A 20,709-nucleotide genomic window follows, 5' to 3' on the forward strand; every position below is an offset into this window, starting at 1 on the left:
GTTTTAGTTTTCGTTCATTCTCTTAACCTGTTACATACGGCAAGCATATAGACCAGTATTATTATCGGGTCTATTACTTCCATTGATCAAAGTATGTTTCATCTGTTGATTTCAAATCTAGTACTTCAATTTTTTGACACGAATTTTACTGTATATAAAGGACCATATTACCCACAGCTTGTCATTATTTTTGTCATCGTTATCGATAACAGATGAATAGCCGTATGTGACATTGACGTCCCATGTTTTGGATGAAATATTGTGAAAATTTGAATGTTTCTTCCAATCGTGCTAGTTTGACGGATAAATGTAAGTTTTTCGGTTAAACCACTGAAACGTTCTAACGTTTTTGAATAACCATCACACAACATTACCCTCACCTCAATATAGTTAGCAATAATGTCTTTAATGGTTTCTCTCAAATTCCAACCATTCAACTTTTAACAACATCAGAGTTCCCACGGCTTAGGAAGGCTCCTAAAATTAGGAATTTTAGGAAATTTTAAAGGCAATTTTAGGAGTATTTTAGGAGATTTGTAAGGTAATTTTAGGAGAATTTTAGGAGGAATTTTTTAAAATGTGGGAAAGGTTGTATAAGTAATTTCCGGAGGAATTTTTGCTCTGTTTCCCTGTTTCTCATACACTTCGTAAAATACTAAAAATGTTTGAGAAAATTGACAAAAAGTTATTTTTTTTTGTCAAAACATATTTTTCCTTATGTAGTTTAATAATTGAAACTTTTGTTATTTCCTCTTTTCTGACGCCAGTCTCGACTAGCCAGCAACTGATCCTTTATCAGGTTTTTCTTGTCGACTGTGCCTTTCGAATTAACAAGATTCACCATAATTTTGTTTCCATCATTTATCAGCTCTTGTGCACTAAAAAGTTTTTTTCTACTGGATCTGGAGAGATTTCTCGATATCGGAAAGTTTTACTGAACTCGATTTTTTTTTTGTGAAGATGCTTTATTGAGATTATCTTCCGCCTCTTTATTCTTAAGAAGTAGTACCTTCTCGACTTTTTGTTGTTCGAGAAAAGTAAAGTACGTTGGAGCACATCTGGAAAATACGTCGATTCATTAGGAAGTCAGTGACGTTTATATTAATCAATGTGTCCGTAAACGTTCGAAGTGACACGATAGTCGTTCGAAGTGACACGATAGTCGCATCTTCTAACAAACTGCGATCCTCGATAATGTATTTATTTTCGCTAAATCCACGTTCAGGATCGCTATTTGCATGACTCAAAGAAAGGAGTGTTTTCGCAAGTTGAGTCAGGTTCATACAGAAGTTCAAATTCATTGCCGCATAATTTTGCTGTTTTTACCGTTTTTAGTTTTTCAGTATTATTAAAAAAATTCTTCGAGAGTGTGAGCTCATTTTAGGAATTTTAGGAGTTTTAGAAGATTTTAGTAGATTTTAGGAGGATTTGGTCCATTTTATGAATTTTATGAATTTTAGGAGGAGTGGGAACTCTGCAACATGCTCTACACCGACACTCTGTGCACATTACGCCAGTTGATACACTGTACATCTGCCCATGTAAGCAATAAATCCGAGCATGTAAAGCGTGTGGATTTTGGATCGTCTGGGACTAAGAAAAACAGCATGGCTATTGCTAATTACTTTAAGGTGAGTGTGGATAAACAAATTGAAACGAATGTGGCCAATAAATGTAATGAATGAGCAATAGGCTCAGTGCACTGAGCTGGATGAAATTAAGATTAACAAAAGCCATCACCGAAATATGGAATCTATTCGGATGAATTACACGCGGACGTCATTTTTTGTCTTACAGTCAGATTTGAAGTGCAATGCTCCAATAATTTTAGTTTAAAATATTATTTTTAAATTACTGGAGCATTGGCCTTGCAGTAATTAACTATCACGGTCAAGGGAAAGTTAGGAAAGACAACAATTAGTCGAAGCTAACCAGAAAATTATTATTTTTAAAATGCGAGGCCTGTTCGCCGCCCCGTTAACTTTTACGAGAATCGAAAGGTCAATTTTGTTTTAAATTTCAGCGAAATGAATATGATCTTGGCCAGACATCGGTCTGTGAGAGAGATAGAACCAATGTGCCGTGTCCAATACTCCATCCGCTTCTGAATTACAGAGAATTTGTAAATGTGGACTGAAGCGAAAATGAGTTCTTTCGGTGACTAGAAAAGATGACTTTGCAAATTAAATGTTGTCAACAACTCATTCATTGAACAATGCCATTGGGTACGGTCTATTCGGATATAGGATTTTAACATTCGGAAAATGTTTAAACTTTAAAAGTATCAAAATCGTTAGCACATCCGTTTGAACAGGGAATTTGGCAAATTTTAAATTCGTCAGAAGTACCTACACACTCACACTGGATTTACTTGTCACAACCATCTCAATATGAGAGATTAGGAACGAAATCTGATTTACTCAAACGAATATTTCACAGACGACTGCGCTCATTCCATCGTTAATCGGTTAACATTTAATCCAAAAATATTCAAAACGTTTCTGCCCCATGTGGACGTTTCAGTTCACCATGCGTACAACGATTGAATGAAGTCATGTCTGTCATGTAAATATTCGGATTGAAATTTTGCTCAAATTTACTTACTAAATCAGTGCAGTACCGGTACTGTTGCTATATCACAGGAAACTTAATAGTATTCGATTACCCACAAAAAACCGTAGAATTGATTCGGAGTAAGGCCATTACCGGCCGGTTGAACAAAGATTATTTCAATTATATGCTGCTGACCGTGATTTCTGTCTCTGGTGACGTCTTTCTAGCTATTTGATTAGTAGCAGTACCACTAGCTGATCCTTTGCCACTTCCGCCGCTTACACTACGCGAAAAATGTAGAAAAATGTCCTCAAGTGATGTCTCCAGAACGGATATATCGTACACAATGGTTTTGAATGTCAGTAAGAACGTCTGTAGTTTATTGAACACTTGCGACCATTTGTATTTGCTATTGTTGACAATGTAGCTCAGTTTTCCCTGCAAATTCAAGAAAATTGAAATCAGCAATCTGCGTCTGACATCATACGCAATGGTCTGGCCACTCTAGTGATCTCAAACAATCAAAGAAAGGTGTCGTACATACCGCATACTCCTCCCGCAAAATGCAGTCAAACGAGTCCGTCATATAAGATTTGACTCTCGAAACATCCAGCGGCTCACAGTCAGCATTGATCATTACAATGAGTAGAAATCCTTTTCCGTAACGATTTTTCAAATGCTGAACCGAGCCAATGCATTCCAATTGACCGTGTGCCATAATGGCTAACCGGTTGCAAAGGTACTCGCATTCGTCCATGCTGTGCGATGTCAAAACGATATTTTTGTTATTCTTTTGAAAGTCCTGAATGCACGACCACATAAAGCGTCGAGACGTCGGATCGACACCGGTGGTTGGTTCATCCAAAAATACGAGTGACGGATGTGTGATCTGTTTGGGAATGGGCCGTTAAGAAATTTTGGAATATGAAATGGGTCTCATTGTACGCACCATTGCCAATGCGGTGTTGAGTTTACGTTTCGTACCACCGGAGTATTCGCTGACTCGAACATTAGCATATTTCGTTAAATCGGTCTTTTCCATTATCAGTTTGACTTCCTTGTCAATTCTATCGCCGTCAAGGCCACGCATCAATGCCATAAACTTAAGACTCTCGTATGCCGTCATGAAATCATCTAAGGCGTCCACTTGCGGACAGTATCCAAACACGTTGTTCGCCTAAATATAATGCCGGAGTTATTGAAACGTATAAAATTTGCTGGTCGTCTCCAACACCCACCTGACCGTTGGTCTTATTGCAACCGATGCCATTGAAATATATCTCACCGTTGCTCATCGTTATGTCTCTGGTCATCATTTTGAAAGTTGTAGTCTTACCAGCACCGTTCATGCCCAGCAAACCGAAGCATTCACCCTTCTTCACAGTAAAGTTGATTCCATTGACTGCATTTACATCGCCGTAACATTTCTGTAAATTCGATACGACGATCGGATACTCCTCGATTTGATTCTCCTTGACAACTAGCTCGGTCAGTTTGTGTTCTTCTTTCACATCGTCATCAGTTACATCAACAGAGGCCTTGCTACCTTTGCGGCACTGTGTACACTTCAAGACATTCAGAATGCGTTCCTTGATGTAAATGTTTTCAAGTACCAACAACAGGAACAGCTGAAAAAGAAGGGGTGTCTGTTAGACCACCTGAACGAGTGGACTTTACAAAAAAAATGCCATTGCCTCCGCGACAGAAATTGCTACTCTGGTTGCCCTAAGAATATCGCCTGGGTTACACACGCGTACTGTAAAATCGGTGTGGTGAACTGTTAAACGTTTCATTTAATTTGCGTCTGGCTTTGTTTACAAAGTGTGTCTCCTACTGACTGAGTATCGAAGTTTTAAGCCTTAAAACCAATTAATCCAACAACACCAACCGGCGTCAACGCACACCTCAGTCAACATGAAACGATTCTTTCGAATATTTTTTTTCGTTATTGTACTGGGACTGGTATGTACGTTGAAGACGTGTAACAAGCGATAGAAATAACGGCCTCTGTTTTAGGCAAACAGCATAGCAATAAGCCAAGATCGAGTGAATGCAGCACGGACAATCTGTGGTAATCGAATTTCGACAGACCCCAAACCATCGAATGCACTACCCGCAATGAATAAATTTGAATTTGTTGGTCGAGCTAGGGATTTAAATCGAGCATCAGTACCAGGTTCCCAAACTGGCACAGCGAAACCGGTTGCATTTGCAATTCAAATGAACAAATCGGAATTTGTTGGCGGTCGACACAATTCGGATGAGTCAGGAATGCAGCAAATAGACAAAAGGATTGTCGTAGCACCACAAATGAATAAGGCGGAATTGGTAGGAGCTTGAAATTAGTGTCCCTTTGCTCAAATCAATAAAGAAGTTCGTACTGCGTCAAAGAAGACACTCCTTGTGCTCACGTCTGTCTTTTAATTTATTTTTTTCTGTAACCCGTCGCGTCGACAGCTTTACAGTTGTTTCCTTCCGTCTTCGGGCTTCGTTAGATGTGGCGCAAAAGAATGAACTTACGTCGGACATACAAAACATCCAATAAAGTAAAAAATGACAAACTTACCAGGCCACAAATGGCAACCACGGTAAAGTAAACGTAGACTTTCTTCAGATCCATTGGACTGCTAGCATCAAAATATGACGATGTTTCCGGCAAAAATTCCACCTTGGAGTAATGCTCTAAAATTGAAATCACAGAGGTCAGAACGGACTCGACATCGAAAACACCAATCTCATTCCACTACCGAAATGTGAACTTTGCTTCGCAATCTGAGCTTTTGTGTAGACGATGAACATGGCATTCATGGCATGTCTTAGCGTGAAATCCGGGAACAACAGCAACAGATGTATGTACGTCTCGTATTTGATCATATTGTCCTCACTACTCGACATGAATGACGAACAGATGCCTGCAATAGTGCAATAGAACACAGCAATTAGACTCGAAAGTGATTGATTTTCGCGTTGTTTTCACTCACTGAATATCAGGAAGAAGTAGCACAAGAACGAAAACAGACTCGACATTGATCCAAACGATTGGCCAATGATGTAGAGCAGCGGTATGTAAGCGATGCCGTAAAACAACAACAACGTTGCGAGTGTAACTGAAACAATAGGTGGTGGAAGTGAAGGACCGTATCGAAATTTAACATCAAAATATCCTCACGGTAGTCTTCCTGTTCGAATATGTCATGCGTATCCCATAGTATGAGCACTATGTAGACAATGCCAGTGAAAACGACGTGGATGAGCAAATCGACTACATAATTCGTCAGCCAAAACCAAGCCGCCGGCATATTTTGAAGCTTTCGAAATTCGGTTACTTCCTCGCTGAACGGCAGCATCACATAAAACAGCATGTACATGAACATTGCGAACGGTATCAGAAACACGAACACATCCAAATCACTCTTATTCACCGACAGCTTATCTCTGAAAATTCATCAAATTTCGTGAAGCCACAAGAATCGCACAACGCACGTCCGGTTAGAACAAACCTCATCAACGGATTGTTGTTGACATGAATTTCATATTGACCGCGTGTGGCCTTGTGAAGGAGCACATTCGAAACGAGGTTGACCGCGACGGGTGAACTGTGCAGAAAATTTCCCGAATACAAAATGTTCACCAGATAGGTGCCTACTTGCTTGTCAAACTGCATAGCGATACCGCAGGCCAGTCTTTCGTTGTAGTACGTGATGTTGGACATTTCGATGGCCAGCATTTCTGTGCGATCAAAAATTGTTAGAATTTTGTCTCGTCTTGTCTGGTAATCGAACCGCACCTTGTTTAACCGATTTTACCGATGAGTCCAGTAGCCGCATCGACGAATTGTAATTTTCCACAATCTCTTCCAAAGCACGTTGATGCAACAGCGGGTCTCGATGGTTCATGAGCAACAAAACATCAGGGTGATTAATGTGCGCCAAGTCCAATTGAATTGATTCGGTTGGTGCTCTGTATGTTATGCTGGAATGAATGGTTCCGAAGCATATGATCAATGCGATAATTGGACACAAAAACTGGAAGAAAATTGAAATTGAAACATTGGTCGATTGTTTGAACAACAGAAGTGGCAACCAACCAATAAGAACCAATAGCACCACTGTTCTCTCATGTAAATTAGCTTTTTGTAGAAAATGGCCCACGATTGTCGTTGTTTGATGCGGTAGTCTGCCTTCGGATCGATAGGTACTGCTGAAAAGGTTAGCTGTTAGAAAACATGGAAGGTTTTAAGAAGACTAAAGGACACGTACCATCTAAGGGAAAGTATGCCGTAGAATCAACCTCATCCGCAGAGTCATTACATTGCGTCATTATACGAGGATCACAACTAGGGAAGCAATTTTCTTGTGTAAAATCAAAATCTGACCAGGCGATCGGTAGTTCTCACCTTAAAAACACTTCTTCCAGCGAGGCGTTAGTGATACTGATGGATGAGATTCCCAGTCCCGCCAAATGATTTTCCAGATCTTCCAGCATCGTTTCATATTTGTTGAAATCGCTTCGTGGCAAGGTCACACTTAACGTCGGTGTATTGAATCCCTGTAACATTGTTTTGCATTGCATAAAATGACATCACATGAACCGTTGGGAGTGCAAACAACAAACCTTAATTTTGGCATCTGGAATGTATCTGTTTATCAAATTCATTGTTTCCATGGTCTTGTCATCATTAAATGACTCATTCGTCAGTAGCTTCAAGATGTAGCCGACCGAATATTTCTTCTTCAGTTCAATTGAAGTGCCGCTGCACAACGGTTCACCGTAAGCGATGATAAATATTTTGTCGGCCAATGTTTCAGCCTCTTCCATGTAATGGGTTGTTAAAAGGATCGTGTGATCTTTTCGTAAATCCAACAGAATTGTCCACAATTGGCGTCGTGATTCGGGGTCCAAACCGGACGATGGTTCATCTAAAATAGCAATTCTGACGACGGAATTCGGAATTAGGTTTTTTGTTGTCGTTGATGCATTAAGGTCAATCATCTCACTGAGTATTTCCAACGATCGCATTTCCCAGGCATAATCGACGCTTCATTCCACCGGATAAATTGTTTCCGTATTCGTTGGCTTTGTCCATCAGATGCAATTTGTAGAGCAATTGTTTCACTTGGCTCTCGGCATCCTGTTTATTAAGCCCACGCAGCTGAATCGATGGCAAGAGACAAGTTGATTACTCGAAGTCGCTTTGCAGTTTAATATGCGAATCAAATAGTACTCACAGCAGCGAAGAACATCAAATGGCCCTTAACGGTGAAGTATCGCATGAACGCATTATGCTGCGGACAATAGCCAATCATATGTCTGTATCGGTTGATGTCTTCTTCGCCATTCACAGAAATGGTTCCGCTCGTTTTCGATATTATTCCACTGATCATGGACATTGTGGTCGTTTTACCTAAACATTTCCGAAAAACATTAGCCACACGATCCGATGTACTGAATAGTTCTGAACGTCTCACCTGCACCATTATGACCGAGCAGCACTGTAATTTGATTCTTTGGTATATCCATCGTTAGTCGATTTACAGCTACCCTACTCTTACGACCGAACGAAGACCGAAAGACTTTTGTTAGCCCGTGAATGCGAACGGCCACATCCGGTGAAGTATTTAGTCCCTCTTCTGCCGATGTAATTGATTTCGCTCCGGATTTTTTCCAACAGCGCAACGACTATACGACGAAAGAATTTTGATTTTAATTTTGTGTTTGCTGAGCGACATAAGCAGACGAAGAAAATTTGTTACCGTGAAAGGAAAGTAGAATGGTCGTGCCGTACCATAAACGCCAGGAAATATTTGCGAGAAGTAGTAGTAGACAGCCAAATACAAAATGGTGTCCATCAAAAAGAATCCGAGAGTCTCCCCGAGACTATAGTAATCTTCAAAGTGATCATTAGCATTGCGCCCTATCTTGAATGTAAGACCTGTGAAACGATCCGATTACAATTTTATGGAATTCGATTCCTGCATTCGGTAGTCTGTTTTCCTTACCTCGTTTTCCGTATGAATCGATCATACTGAACGTGTCAACGATCATAGCATTGTTAAAAAACGGCATTAGCCACCTTGTCTTTTCGCGGTTTAGCCAACAAACCAGAAATGACAAAGAGAATGCCAACATTGAACCGACCTTTGCGTAAAAGACAGATGGAAACATCACAGATACCATGAACGTAAACGACACCGATGACAACAGATAGCACACGGCTATCACAAAGACACTGCACACATCAACATGACCAATAAAACGATAACCTATGGCCGATACGTAAACAATTATCCATAAAAGCATGCAGACAGCTAACGAGAGGATAAACAATGTAAAGTTGTTCAGATAGCTGTATGATGTGGCGATGCGAAGAAATTCCTGGAAGAGATATGGAAAGAAAATTTCAACATTTTTGTGCAAACGATTTTATCTTTACGTTTGAGCAGTGGACTTATTTCATCACAACAGAAATACTGACGAAGCTTGATGAGTCATCGAACTATGACGACATTGCGAAGAAGTCTTACATTTTATGGCACAACAAACCTTTACTCCGTTCTCCTTTTCTTGTACCAGAGGAATTAACAGCATCACAATCAGCACGAACGAGGTGCACACCAAGAGCATGAAACCAATCTGTTCCAATCCAACGAACATAGCATTACGAGCGTTGAACGGAAATTTTTGATATTCAAACTGAGTCAGGAGGAAAGACGAAATGTTATTGGTGCAACGGCCATCAACGATTCGAAATCCGGATAATTACCTCATACGATGACAAGTCAACGCCAGCATATTCCAGATAACATCGGTCCAAACTTTGTTGCAGTGCCAGAAATCCGCTATCGATGTATTCGTCGATATCTTTCATGGCAACTTCAAAAACATCGTTCACATAGATGTCACTTGTCCGAAAATGGTTGTTTCTGGTTCGGATGGTGTAGTTGAGTTTCTTCGGTGCTTCCTTGTCGTCATTTTCGCTGGGCTCGAAAACTATAGCGAAATCTCGGTTCGTGCGATGTTTTTCGAAATAATGAAGAAGCATGTCTTCGTCGGGAAATGCAATAACTCCTGCAAATTAACCGATGAAGTAATATGTAGGAAAACTATCACTTTACGCTATCCGAACACTTACTTTCTTCAATAATTTGCAATTTGTGCCGAAGACATTCGATCAAATTATCATTGAACGTTGAATTTGGTGTGTACATTAAATTGTCCTCTTGACCAGATGGGAAAAACGTAAGCATATCGCTCTGAAAATCGAAATTTCTACAATTTAACTGGCTGATTGTGAAAACTTTAAACTTGTATCAATTCTTGAGCTGAGTCCTTCTGAGGATTTGTGGCAACAGCTGCGAATGTCAGCGAAATATCAAGACAATTAAGGGGAACTTTATGCGTGTAAAACCTAACGCTTCTTGAAGACAGATTCACATTGAAAGCGAGGACTTAGTAGGATTCAAAGGCTGTGTGATTTTCAATTTCTTAACGAATAATTCTGTGTTGAAAGACTAAAGAACTGAAAGTAGAATCGGTTTTTATCGGCATATCGGCCAATCTCTTTAAATCGATCAATATTAAATCTCAAAAATCGATCAAATCAATGATATGGGTCCGCCACTTCGTAATCCTTAAGGGCGGCTAAAGGTTTCGAAGTTTAGACAAACTTATTTTTTAAAAAAATCGGAGCATTTCAGAGGTACATCGGAGAACAATTTTCTCCTTAGAATTACGTTTGTTGTAGGCCTGGCCTAATTCTAATCGAACTGCACCACTGGCGTTTTTTAAATTTTAAAGTTTGGAGTGCGATTGCGATATACATTTACAGGACATTTGACCGGGACAATTTAAATAGAAAATGCGAGAATTAGGAACATCTGATGCGTTGGATCATTGAATACCGACAATGTATTGGAGGTCCAATGTCTTCTCGAAATAAGGATCTTATCGGGAGCGACTTTAAAAGAGATCTTATTCGGTTGAACAGTTTATTCGAATTGAATATTTTATTTTACACAAGAATCGATGACTACTTGAGTCAGGTTACTACATTAATTTGGAATAAGTATTTCTTAGTGATCTTTGATTCCAACATCCCTCCTCAAAGATTACTACATCTTGAAATCGCCAAGTCCAACGAGTTGAGTGAGTTTACGTAACTTGACTGACTCCAACGGTTTTGTAAGCATATCGGCAATCATATTTTCGGATGGACAATACTGAAAGTTCACGAGATTCCTTTTCTTGAGATCTTTAGCAAAATGGTATCGTATCTCAATGTGTTTGGATTTGCTACTGAATTTTTCGCTACTCAAAGACGTTAAGCAACTTTGATTATCCTCGTACATAACGTTCTTCTTGTTTGCCAAATGAAAATCCTTCAACAAGTTCTGTAGCCAAATCAGTTCTTGACATGCTTCGGATAGTGATATGTATTCAGCCTCTTTCGATGAAAGGCTGACGCAGTCTTGCTTTTTACTGGACCAGCTGACTGTACCACCATAAATTTTGAAACATTGACCACTCGTTGACTTGCGGTCTTTTGTATCTCCTCCCCAGTCGGCATCTGCATAACCAACTATGTTCGCTTCGTTTAATTGTTCTTCGTCTCCTCCAAGCTTCAATTTGTAATCCATTGTACCTTTAAGATATCGGATCACTCGCTTCAATTCCACCCAATCGGATTCAGATGGATTCGTAACTTTTCTTCCAAGAATTGAAGTGCTCACAGCGATGTCTGGTCGTGTATTAACGGATAAGAAAAGCAGTGTACCAATTGCAGATCGATAAATGTCAGGTCGTTTCATCGCATCATGAATTTCAACTCTTTTGCCATGCCCTGGATCCAATGGAATTTTCGATACCTTGCAATCCTCCAATCGAAATTTCTTTAGAATGTTCAAGATATATTGCTTCTGGCTGATATAAAATATTCCATTTTCATCCCTTTCGATTGCAACACCCAGGTAAAATTGCAAATCGCCCATCAATTGGATTTCGACAGACTCTCCAATTTTCTTCTCGACTTCATCCATTAATTGTTCGTTTTCGCATGCCATGATAATGTCGTCAATGAAAATTAGAAGGTAAATGATCGTACCATTCACGAACTTCGTGTATAAGCAATTGTCGGCTTCGCCTCGTTTGAATTCAAAGTCTAACAAAATTTGATTGATTTTCTCGTTCCAAGCGCGGGCTGACTGCTTCAAACCATACAAAGTTTTCATTAAATGACAAACCAAATGTTCTTTACCTTCTTCCGCGAAACCCTCAGGTTGATTCATAAATATGTCTTCGTTCAAGTCACCATTTAAGAACGCAGTTTTCACGTCGTAATGGCGAACTTTCAAATTTTGTTTTCCAGCAATGGCAAGTAATGTTCGAATTGTAGTATGTTTCACCACCGGAGCGAATACTTCATCGTAGTCCTCTCCATATTTCTGTGAAAAGCCTTGTGCTACCAATCTGGACTTGTAGCGCGTTATCTGACCATTTGACCCCTTCTTGATTTTGAATGTCCATTTGCATCCAACGGCTTTTCGTCCTTGCGGAAGTTCGGTCAGTTTCCAAGTTTCATTGCTCAGCAATGAGTCCATTTCGCTTTTAATGGCTTCTTTCCATTTTTCCTTGTCTTTGCATGTTACGGCTTCTTTAAACGTTTTCGGTTCGTCGACATCGGTTGTAACTTTGTTCGCCTTGAATCGTTCAGGGGGAACACCTTTCGTTGTTCGTATCGATCTACGAGCATCCGGAATGTCTTCTGTGTTTTCGCCGTTTTCTTCATTCTGTAAATTGATAACCGGTGCGTTACCTTTACTTTCAATTTCGGTATCTGACTCCAAAAGTTCATTGAAATCGATTTCGCTTGATTCACCATCGTCTTCTTCTTCGGAGTTTGACCATTCTTGTTCGATAATTTCGAGTGATTCGTTCGCTTCGCTGGCTTCGTAATTTTCTTCGATGAATCTTACATCACGACTGATAGTAATCTTACCCGTTTTCGGATCCAATAATCGGTAAGCTTTTGATTCGTTCGAATATCCAACCATTACCAGTTTCATTGACTTACTGTCCAATTTTCGTCGGTTGGCCTTCGGTATATGAGCATATGCAGTACATCCAAAAATGCGTAAATGATCAACAATCGGCTTCTTGTTGTACAATATTTCGAACGGAGTTTTATCAGTTGATCTTGTTGGTAAACGGTTTTGCAGGTAGTTTGCTGTGTTTATTGCCTCACCCCAGTACCGTAAATTCAATTTCGAGTCGATCAACATACACCTTCCCATTTCGATCAAGTACCGATTCTTACGTTCTGCGACACCGTTTTGTTCTGGTGTTTTTGAAGCTGCACATTGTATTTCTATGCCTTCGTTCACTAAGAACTCCCGAAATTTCTTACCAATGTATTCTCCGCCCTTGTCTGAACGAAAAATTTTGATTTTCTTCTGAAATTGGGTTTTAACGCCTTCGTGGTATTCCTTGAATTTCTCGAATGCTTCGCTTTTATGTCCAAGTAAAAATATTTTCGTGTAATGACTAAAATCGTCGATGAGAGTCATCACGTACTTCTTATTTCCAGGTGTAGTCACTTGTGGTATTGAACATACATCTGAGTGTACGAGATCAAAAATTTCTTTCGTTTTCGTTGTACTCTCTGGGAATGGTAGACGGGTCATTTTGCCTAGAACACAGCATTCGCATATTGATTTCGTTTTGCATGAATTCAGTTTCATTCCTTCGACCATATCGTGATTAATCAATTTCTTTACTGCATCCACGTCTCTATGGCCGAATCGTCGGTGCCATTTGTGAATACAGTTCGATAGGTCATTACACTGGACCTTGCATAATTTCTCTTTCGTATTCAGTCGGTACAAGTTGCTCTGATCAATTGATCCTGTAGCGATCGTTGTATTATCCTCGCAAATAGTACAGTTGTTACCGCTGAAGTTCACTTTGAAACCGAGTGATGTTAGCTTACGTACGGATAATAAATTCGTGTCTAATTCGGGTACGTAGAGCACATTCTTCATCAGAATTTCGTGAGTTTCTCCTTTATCGTTGATGCATGTGATGAAACCTTCTCCAATGCCCGTAGCCAGAATGTTTCTGCCATCAGGTAATTCGACCGGGTGATTGGTTCCCATTTGGATTTTTACGAAGAATTTCAGGTTATTGCACATATGACTGGATGCACCTGAATCTATGTACCAATCATCCACATACTTCGTTGCTTTCGGTGTATTCTTAACCATGAAACATTTGTATTTCCCTGGAGCTGGTTCGTCATCGGATTCGTTACTATCGTTCGTAAGAATTTTCTTCGCCTTTTCGTTCTTCGATTGTTCGGTTTTCGGTTTCTCTGAATTCTTCTCCAGTGATTTCTTGTATGAATAGCAATCTCGTTGGAAATGTCCTTTCTTATTACAGAAATGACATGTGAACTTTGTGTACGCAGCTTTACCTTTCGTGATCTTCAAAGCACTTTCCTTTTCTTGTGATGAACTAGAACAAGTACCAGCATCGTTGTTTCTTTTGTACTCATTGATCAGCTTTCCCTTAACCATTTCCAGTGTAAGGTCCTTTTCATCACGGCTTTCGAGTGCGGTAATTAACGGATTGTAACTGTCGGGTAAACTACACAGCAATAAAGCGACCACCAAGTGATCCGCTAATTTCTCCCCTAGAGCTTCCAACTGATTGACTAGATCAAGTAGACTGTTAACGTGATCTTCCATATTGCCATTTGAAGGCATTTGCATCCTGCACAATCGTTTTAGGACAAAAATCTTGTTCGTTAACGTAGATTTTTCGTGGTGAGCCTTTAGTGCTTGCCATGCGCCTGCAGCACTTTCTTCCTTTCGAATGTGGCACAATTGATTATCATCAACCATGAGACCAATTCGTGCGAAAGCCTTTCCGTCCTTTTTTAACCATTCTGCATTTGGTGCGGCTGGACGTGGTTCAGATATTGTGTCCCACACTTCCTTGTCGGTGAGCAGCATCTGCATTTTGAATTTCCATATTTGGTAATTCGTTCCGTTCAATTTCGTGAATTGTAATTTCTCCATTTTTCGATTAAAATTCTGAATCCGATAAAATTCAATATTCACGAGTAGTGTGGAAGGCCCATAACCTATTGGAGGTCCAATGTCTTCTCGAAATAAGGATCTTATCGGGAGCGACTTTAAAAGAGATCTTATTCGGTTGAACAGTTTATTCGAATTGAATATTTTATTTTACACAAGAATCGATGACTACTTGAGTCAGGTTACTACATTAATTTGGAATAAGTATTTCTTAGTGATCTTTGATTCCAACACAATGTTGGTACATAAATAAAACGATCATTCAGTGAAAGTCGTGTCGTATCCAAATAACCAAATACGTTCCTTTGTATCTCAAGTACATTGATCTTCCTAAATTGTCACTAAATGAAAAAGAATTGCTTTACGTGCCCTACGCGTGCAAAGATGAGTACGTCTTCAAAAACATCTTAAGTTACTAATTGGTCGATAGACATAGTTAGATAAAGACAATTGCCAAAATTCTTAGAACTTGCCGTTAGATTATGACATTTCTACGGAAAATCAGCAAACAAAGATGAGCAGCTGAAGGTTATCTTATCTATATGCACAAGATGATAGCCAATTTGCTCATATAAATTGAAAGGAAACTGGTTGGGACATGATTCTACAAAACGCACCTCGAGTATCGAAAAATCAAAATAAAAGAAATGATTTCGCATAGACTGTCATTTTTCGTGGCGCTGCTTGTGTTCACTCAACGCATCGATTCGATCTGGGCTTGTGTCCACGGAGAGTGTATCCGAATGTCGAACACTGTCGCTTATTCTATCAGTGTTCTCATGGCGAATTAATTGGGCTTGAATGTCCCGTTGGACTGTATTTCAATCCTTCCTTGAACGTTTGTGATTATCCGGAAAATGTCAACTGCGATCCAGAACTCACAACAACTGATCAAACCACAACAGAGAAAACCATAACTACCCCCTCTCTTCAAGAATGCCAATGGGAGTTGGGACAGGAGATACATATGGGAAATCGTTGTACCGTCCCGAGTGGATATTTTCAATTTGAATTTGATGGAAATGCTGTTATATATGATAGCAATGACGTAGCCCGTTGGTCCACGAACACCGGCAACGGACAGGGACACAAATTTGTGTTTGAAGCGGACGGTAATCTGGTGATGTACACCGAATCGGGCTCTGTGCTTTGGCAGAGCTCAACACAAAATCGAGGTGCCTTCATACTGATTTTCCTTGAAAACCGTAATCTGGCTGGGTCAAACATATTTTCATTACCATTCCTGGCAAAGATTCAATAGAAGTTAGGGTCTCTCTCTCTCTCTCTCTCTGTCTCTCTCTGTCTCTCTCTCTCTCTCTCTCTCTCTCTCTCTCTCTCTCTCTCTCTCTCTCTCTCTCTCTCTCTCTCTCTCTCTCTCTCTCTCTCTCTCTCTCTCTCTCTCTCTCTCTCTCTCTCTCTCTCTCTCTCTTGTTGTTGACATTTTAGGCTTAGAACGACCGCCCATATTTATAGCCAGTTGATGAAAAATGATGAAAGTTTTCGAAAATAGAACGCTACAGCCACAATCACTGACGTTCAGTGCTCATACTCTTACTCTTTTTTAACCGGTTCCTATACGTTGACATGACCAGATCGAAGTGTACGTAGTTATTCCACGATGTTCTAACGCCTATCTTTTCTTCATCAAGTGGTTGCACTTAAGTACTCGATCTAAGCCATAGGATCCTGTGGTCTTTCCGAGTGTGTTGGAACGTTGAATCACTAACAGTGGAATGACCCACTTGAATCTTCATTTTGGTCCTCCTTGTTCGACACTTTGATACTCTGTATTGTACAGTGATAAATCAACAATGTGGGTCCGTCACTTCGTAATTCTTTTAAGTCGGCTGAAAGTTTCGAAGTTTAGACTAACTCATTTTTTTAAAAATCAATCGGAGCATTTTAGAGGTACACCGCAGAATAACGTTTTCCGTCGATCAAAAATAACTCGTCGAAATAGCCTGGCCTAAACTGATTGTTTGATGAACTGCACCACTGGCGTTTTTTAAATTTTAAAGTTTGGGGTGCGATGAACATTTATGGGACATTTGAAACAGTAAAGATAAACCCGGGACAATTTAAAAAGATAATTCGATAATTAGGAACATATGATTCGCTGGATCATTGAATAGCGACAACGTTGGTACATAAATAAAACGATTGTTCAGAGAAAGTCTTGTCGTATCCAACGAACCAAATACGTTCCTTTGTATGTCAAGTGCATTGACCTTCAAGTTATGGAAGAGGATAAAGACTTAAGTATAAAGATAAACTAGAAGAAAGGCTTGCTTCAAATTGAAACAACAATTATCTTATTGCATGTACATACAATACCAAAGATGCAATTGCTTCTAATAAATGATCGGTTTCGCAACAGAATCACTCATTGTTTCAATGAAAGTTATATTTTTAAAGCGATGAATCAACGTTTTTTTATCCAAGCAGAACAGAATAATAAACATATTGCATTGTGAGTGACGTGACCGGAATTAATAATTCAAATGATTTATGGTAACGTTGGAGATAACTGATAACAATAAATAAACGAAATGTTTTTTTTCATATCGAAAATATGAAACCGCAGCACAATCACAAATTTCAAAACCCAAACCGAATGTAAAAATGATTGGAGCGAGGGCTCATGATTATTGTTTCTCGTTTGTAAACATAAGCTAAGGAATGTCTTTGTATAGATAAACAAAATGTTGAATGGGTTAGGAATTTGACTTACCTCTGGGAGCGAAACAAATGTTTTCTCTTGTTCCACACCTTTGTCAAACATAAATATTGGTATCCAGCATAGCACAAGCGAGGCAACTATCGTAAACACAACACTTTTCCACATAAACATCCAACATTTATAGTGTTTCACGAGAAATGTGTAGAAAGTATTCATAAATAGAAAGTTCGCCATTGTGCAATGTAAACAATTTGCGAACGAACGCACAGTCCTTCCAAAATATTAAATAATGTCCAATTCGATTCCTGTTGATATGACGACTTACACACAAATAATAAAATGAATGTCACAACGAATACAGCAAACGTCATCGAATCGACTGTGTATGTACTAGAGTCGATTCGACTCTGTTTTGATTGCTGAACAACTACAGTGTTGAACAAGAAAACATCATTTTTAAGATTTCGATATAATTTCATGGATAAGACACGATTCATAAAGCAGATGCTAAAAATTCTTGCAGTTCGAAAATTAGTGTGAAATTACGTAAAACGGATTAACGGATTATGTTGAATATTCCATCCCAACAAAAATCTCTTCGAGAAAAGTGTGACGCAGTCTTTGAAATACAATTTCTAAAATGAATGATATCGCTAGAGTTGACGCTTTCAGCTTCGTTACGCAAAAATTAAATTTTACACCCAATTAGTTCAAACAAGCTGGCTTAGGTTTTCTCATCATCTGCCGAATAATTTTTACAAAAAAAAATTTAGACTGGAAACAACCAAAATTTTACCAAAAAAATCTGCGTCGCAAAGTTTCAGATGTTCAGGAACAGACCAGCAAGAAAATTTATCTGCCACATGCGACGCAGATTTTTTTGGTAAAATTTTGGTTGTTTCCAGTCTAAATTTTTTTTTGTAAAAATTATTCGGCAGATGATGAGAAAACCTAAGCCAGCTTGTTTGAACTAATTGGGTGTAAAATTTAATTTTTGCGTAACGAAGCTGAAAGCATCAACTCTAGCGATATCATTCATTTTAGAAATTGTATTTCAAAGACTGCGTCACACTTTTCTCGAAGAGATTTTTGTTGGGATATCAGTCGTTTTAGAAGTGTACTCAACACTGCTTTTTATAACAGTTTACAGTTTTAATTCAAAAATTTTACGAAAATCGAAAATTTGACGAAATTTGAAAATTTGACGAAATTCGAAAATTTGACGAAACTCGAAAATTTGACGAAATTTGACGAAATTTGAAAATTTGACGAAATTCGAAAATTTGACGAAATTTGACGAAATTTGACGAATTCGAAAATTTGACGAAATTCGAAAATTTGACGAAATTTGACGACGAAAATTTGACGAAATTTGACGAAATTCGAAAATTTGACGAAATTCGAAAATTTGACGAAAATCGAAAATTTGACGAAATTTCAAAATCTGATGAAATTCAGAAAATTTGACGAAAATCGAAAATTTGACGAAAGTAACTCTCTATCTGCCACCATTCAAGAAATACCTCTAAAAACATAATTGACCCACCCATTTCCAACTTTCGACATTTTTCACATATGCCCCTCTGTTCTACTCGTAAAACTCTGAGACTTTGCCGAAGAAAGTAATTCTCTATCTCTCATAACCCAAAAAAATATTAGTCCTTTCATCCTACGCTCGAGTAGCTCAAAATTTGGTCACTCTAATCACTCTAGCTCAAACGAATCTGCCCCGATTTTTTAAATTATTTTTTTGTTCGAATCGTGTTACGAATACCTTTCATTTGATGGGTCACACGCCTCTGTAGGTTTCAATACAGCTAAGCTACAACCGAAAACGCGTTCCCGACCCTCGAAAACCTCACTCAGAAACCACTTCGAGGCCAATAAAACAAAATTCTGGTTTTTCCTGGGGTAATGGCGTATCACATTTTCATTTTTATGCCCACCCTGAGGTTCCTGCAAAATTTCATGGAGATTGGCTGACTAGTTTCCGAGATCGACCGTCGATAGATAGACAGATAGACAGATAGACAGATAGAAACATACAGAGTAAGTTGAAAGATTTTGATTGTTTGGAAAACGTTAATTTGGTGCATTTTCTATCAAAATGACCAACTTCAAAACGATGTATCTCCGGCAATTTTAAAGTTACATAGTCGAGTGATAGCTCGTTTTGCTCGTATTTGAAGCGCGAATAAGATAGAGTAGGATTTGTGGTGATACAGGTCAAAGGAAAGAAACTTAAATTCTCGCCTATATATAGTTGCCGCGTCTCAAAAAATTTTCTTCGTTCTTTTTTTGGAAGTTAGACTGCGTCAAGTCCTCCGCTATCGCTCCGGACATGATTTATATACGTCAAGTACATATTGTATCGCTCTACTACCTACGTTGGTGATATCATCCCTCCCATCCCTCTCACCCACTCATTGTCTTCCACTGATTTCTTTTTGATGACAAACATCATAAACGTTGTAGTTTAACCTATTACTTCTATTCGCAATTCTATTTCTATCGCGATAAGGGTCGTTTTAAGAAAATCGTCTTAATTCAAAGACAAAATTTAGTGTCCAAGGTGACCAAGCATTTATAATGTCGGACGAATACGGAACACTCCAGCCCGCATTTAATGAAGGCATTCAAGTATGCACCATCTCCTTAAATATGAGCGACCGAATTCGGCTGATTGGATTGCCAGCTGATGTGATCTACGCGATAAGGACGGCAATAACTAGCAGCTGGGGTTCGATTCAAAAAGAAGAAGATTACCACGGCGCATACGAGTTCAAATTGAAAGGGAATCCTTGGTATGGCCAGGGTGATGATGCGGTTTATTGTCGAAGATTGTTGGCCGCACTATTGAAAACAATGGCACAATTCGGATGGAATTTGCTACAGGCCGCAGATGTTAGTAAAAAGCCAAATGACAAGGACACGATGTTTTTTGAAAAAGGAATTCCTGACCCCGATGCAGACTTATTTGCTATGTCGTTTAACATGACCGATAGAATTCGCATTATTGACACTCCAACGTTTGCTGATTGTGTTGAAGATGCGTTACAAAGTCAATGGCCGAAGAGGATTCAACACAAGGAAAATTACTACGGTTCGATTGAGTATAAGCTTGCGGGTACGCCATGGTGGGCTGACGGTTCTGAAACCGTTTATTGCCGTATGCTTTTGTGTCAGATAATTGCTAATGTTCGATCAAGGGGCTACAAATTGTACGGGTCCATTGATATTACATGGGGTCAAGAAGGAGCGGATCTGGAAAGCTGGATATTCCGACGGGTTGGAGAAGCTTGGCAATGAGCAAGAAAAATTACATTCCGACCAGCTTTATACCAAAATGCGTTCATGTGTTTCAACTGGAAGTGCCTACGAAAA

At 39.2% G+C, this 20,709-nt stretch overlaps 1 protein-coding gene and 1 long non-coding RNA gene across 4 annotated transcripts; one reads left to right on the forward strand and one right to left on the reverse strand.

The window, feature by feature from the left end:
- Window positions 1-1,951: 1,951 nt before the first annotated feature.
- LOC119073967 (ATP-binding cassette sub-family A member 3) lies at window positions 1,952-17,655 on the reverse strand. 3 transcript variants are annotated; one of them, XM_037179873.1, is made up of 24 exons: window positions 17,377-17,655; window positions 9,686-9,806; window positions 9,317-9,621; window positions 9,097-9,246; window positions 8,553-8,928; window positions 8,307-8,485; window positions 8,022-8,232; window positions 7,782-7,957; window positions 7,551-7,705; window positions 7,168-7,486; window positions 6,950-7,101; window positions 6,813-6,889; window positions 6,641-6,753; window positions 6,341-6,578; window positions 6,054-6,282; window positions 5,723-5,988; window positions 5,535-5,660; window positions 5,301-5,465; window positions 5,120-5,235; window positions 3,792-4,181; window positions 3,503-3,730; window positions 3,098-3,442; window positions 2,851-2,991; window positions 1,952-2,787 (listed from the first exon to the last, which is right to left on the reverse strand). In XM_037179873.1, exons 1-24 carry the CDS (start codon window positions 17,557-17,559, stop codon window positions 2,734-2,736), a joined length of 4,815 nt encoding a protein of 1,604 aa, XP_037035768.1. In that variant the 5' UTR covers window positions 17,560-17,655; the 3' UTR covers window positions 1,952-2,733. The 3 variants fall into 3 exon arrangements, with proteins under 3 accessions (XP_037035768.1, XP_037035767.1, XP_037035766.1); XM_037179872.1 differs by having other exon boundaries at window positions 1,952-2,991; window positions 6,641-6,750; XM_037179871.1 differs by having other exon boundaries at window positions 1,952-2,991.
- On the forward strand, window positions 4,367-4,955 carry LOC119073972. Its single transcript, XR_005087125.1, has 2 exons — window positions 4,367-4,515; window positions 4,570-4,955. It is a non-coding gene; the product is annotated as an uncharacterized LOC119073972 (long non-coding RNA).
- Window positions 17,656-20,709: the final 3,054 nt, after the last annotated feature.

This window comes from Bradysia coprophila, unplaced genomic scaffold, assembly GCF_014529535.1.
Source record: "Bradysia coprophila strain Holo2 unplaced genomic scaffold, BU_Bcop_v1 contig_138, whole genome shotgun sequence".
NCBI classification, from domain to species: Eukaryota; Metazoa; Arthropoda; class Insecta; order Diptera; family Sciaridae; genus Bradysia; species Bradysia coprophila.

Coding starts and splice junctions, on each gene's coding strand:
- LOC119073967 (XM_037179871.1), bottom strand. CDS start 17,559: ATGGCGAACTTTCTATTTATGAATACTTTCTACACATTTCTCGTGAAA. Junction 7,487..7,550: donor GCGATCGTTGGAAATACTCA/GTGAGATGATTG, acceptor TTCCGTCGTCAG/AATTGCTATTTTAGATGAAC. Junction 2,992..3,097: donor TTTTGCGGGAGGAGTATGCG/GTATGTACGACA, acceptor TTGAATTTGCAG/GGAAAACTGAGCTACATTGT.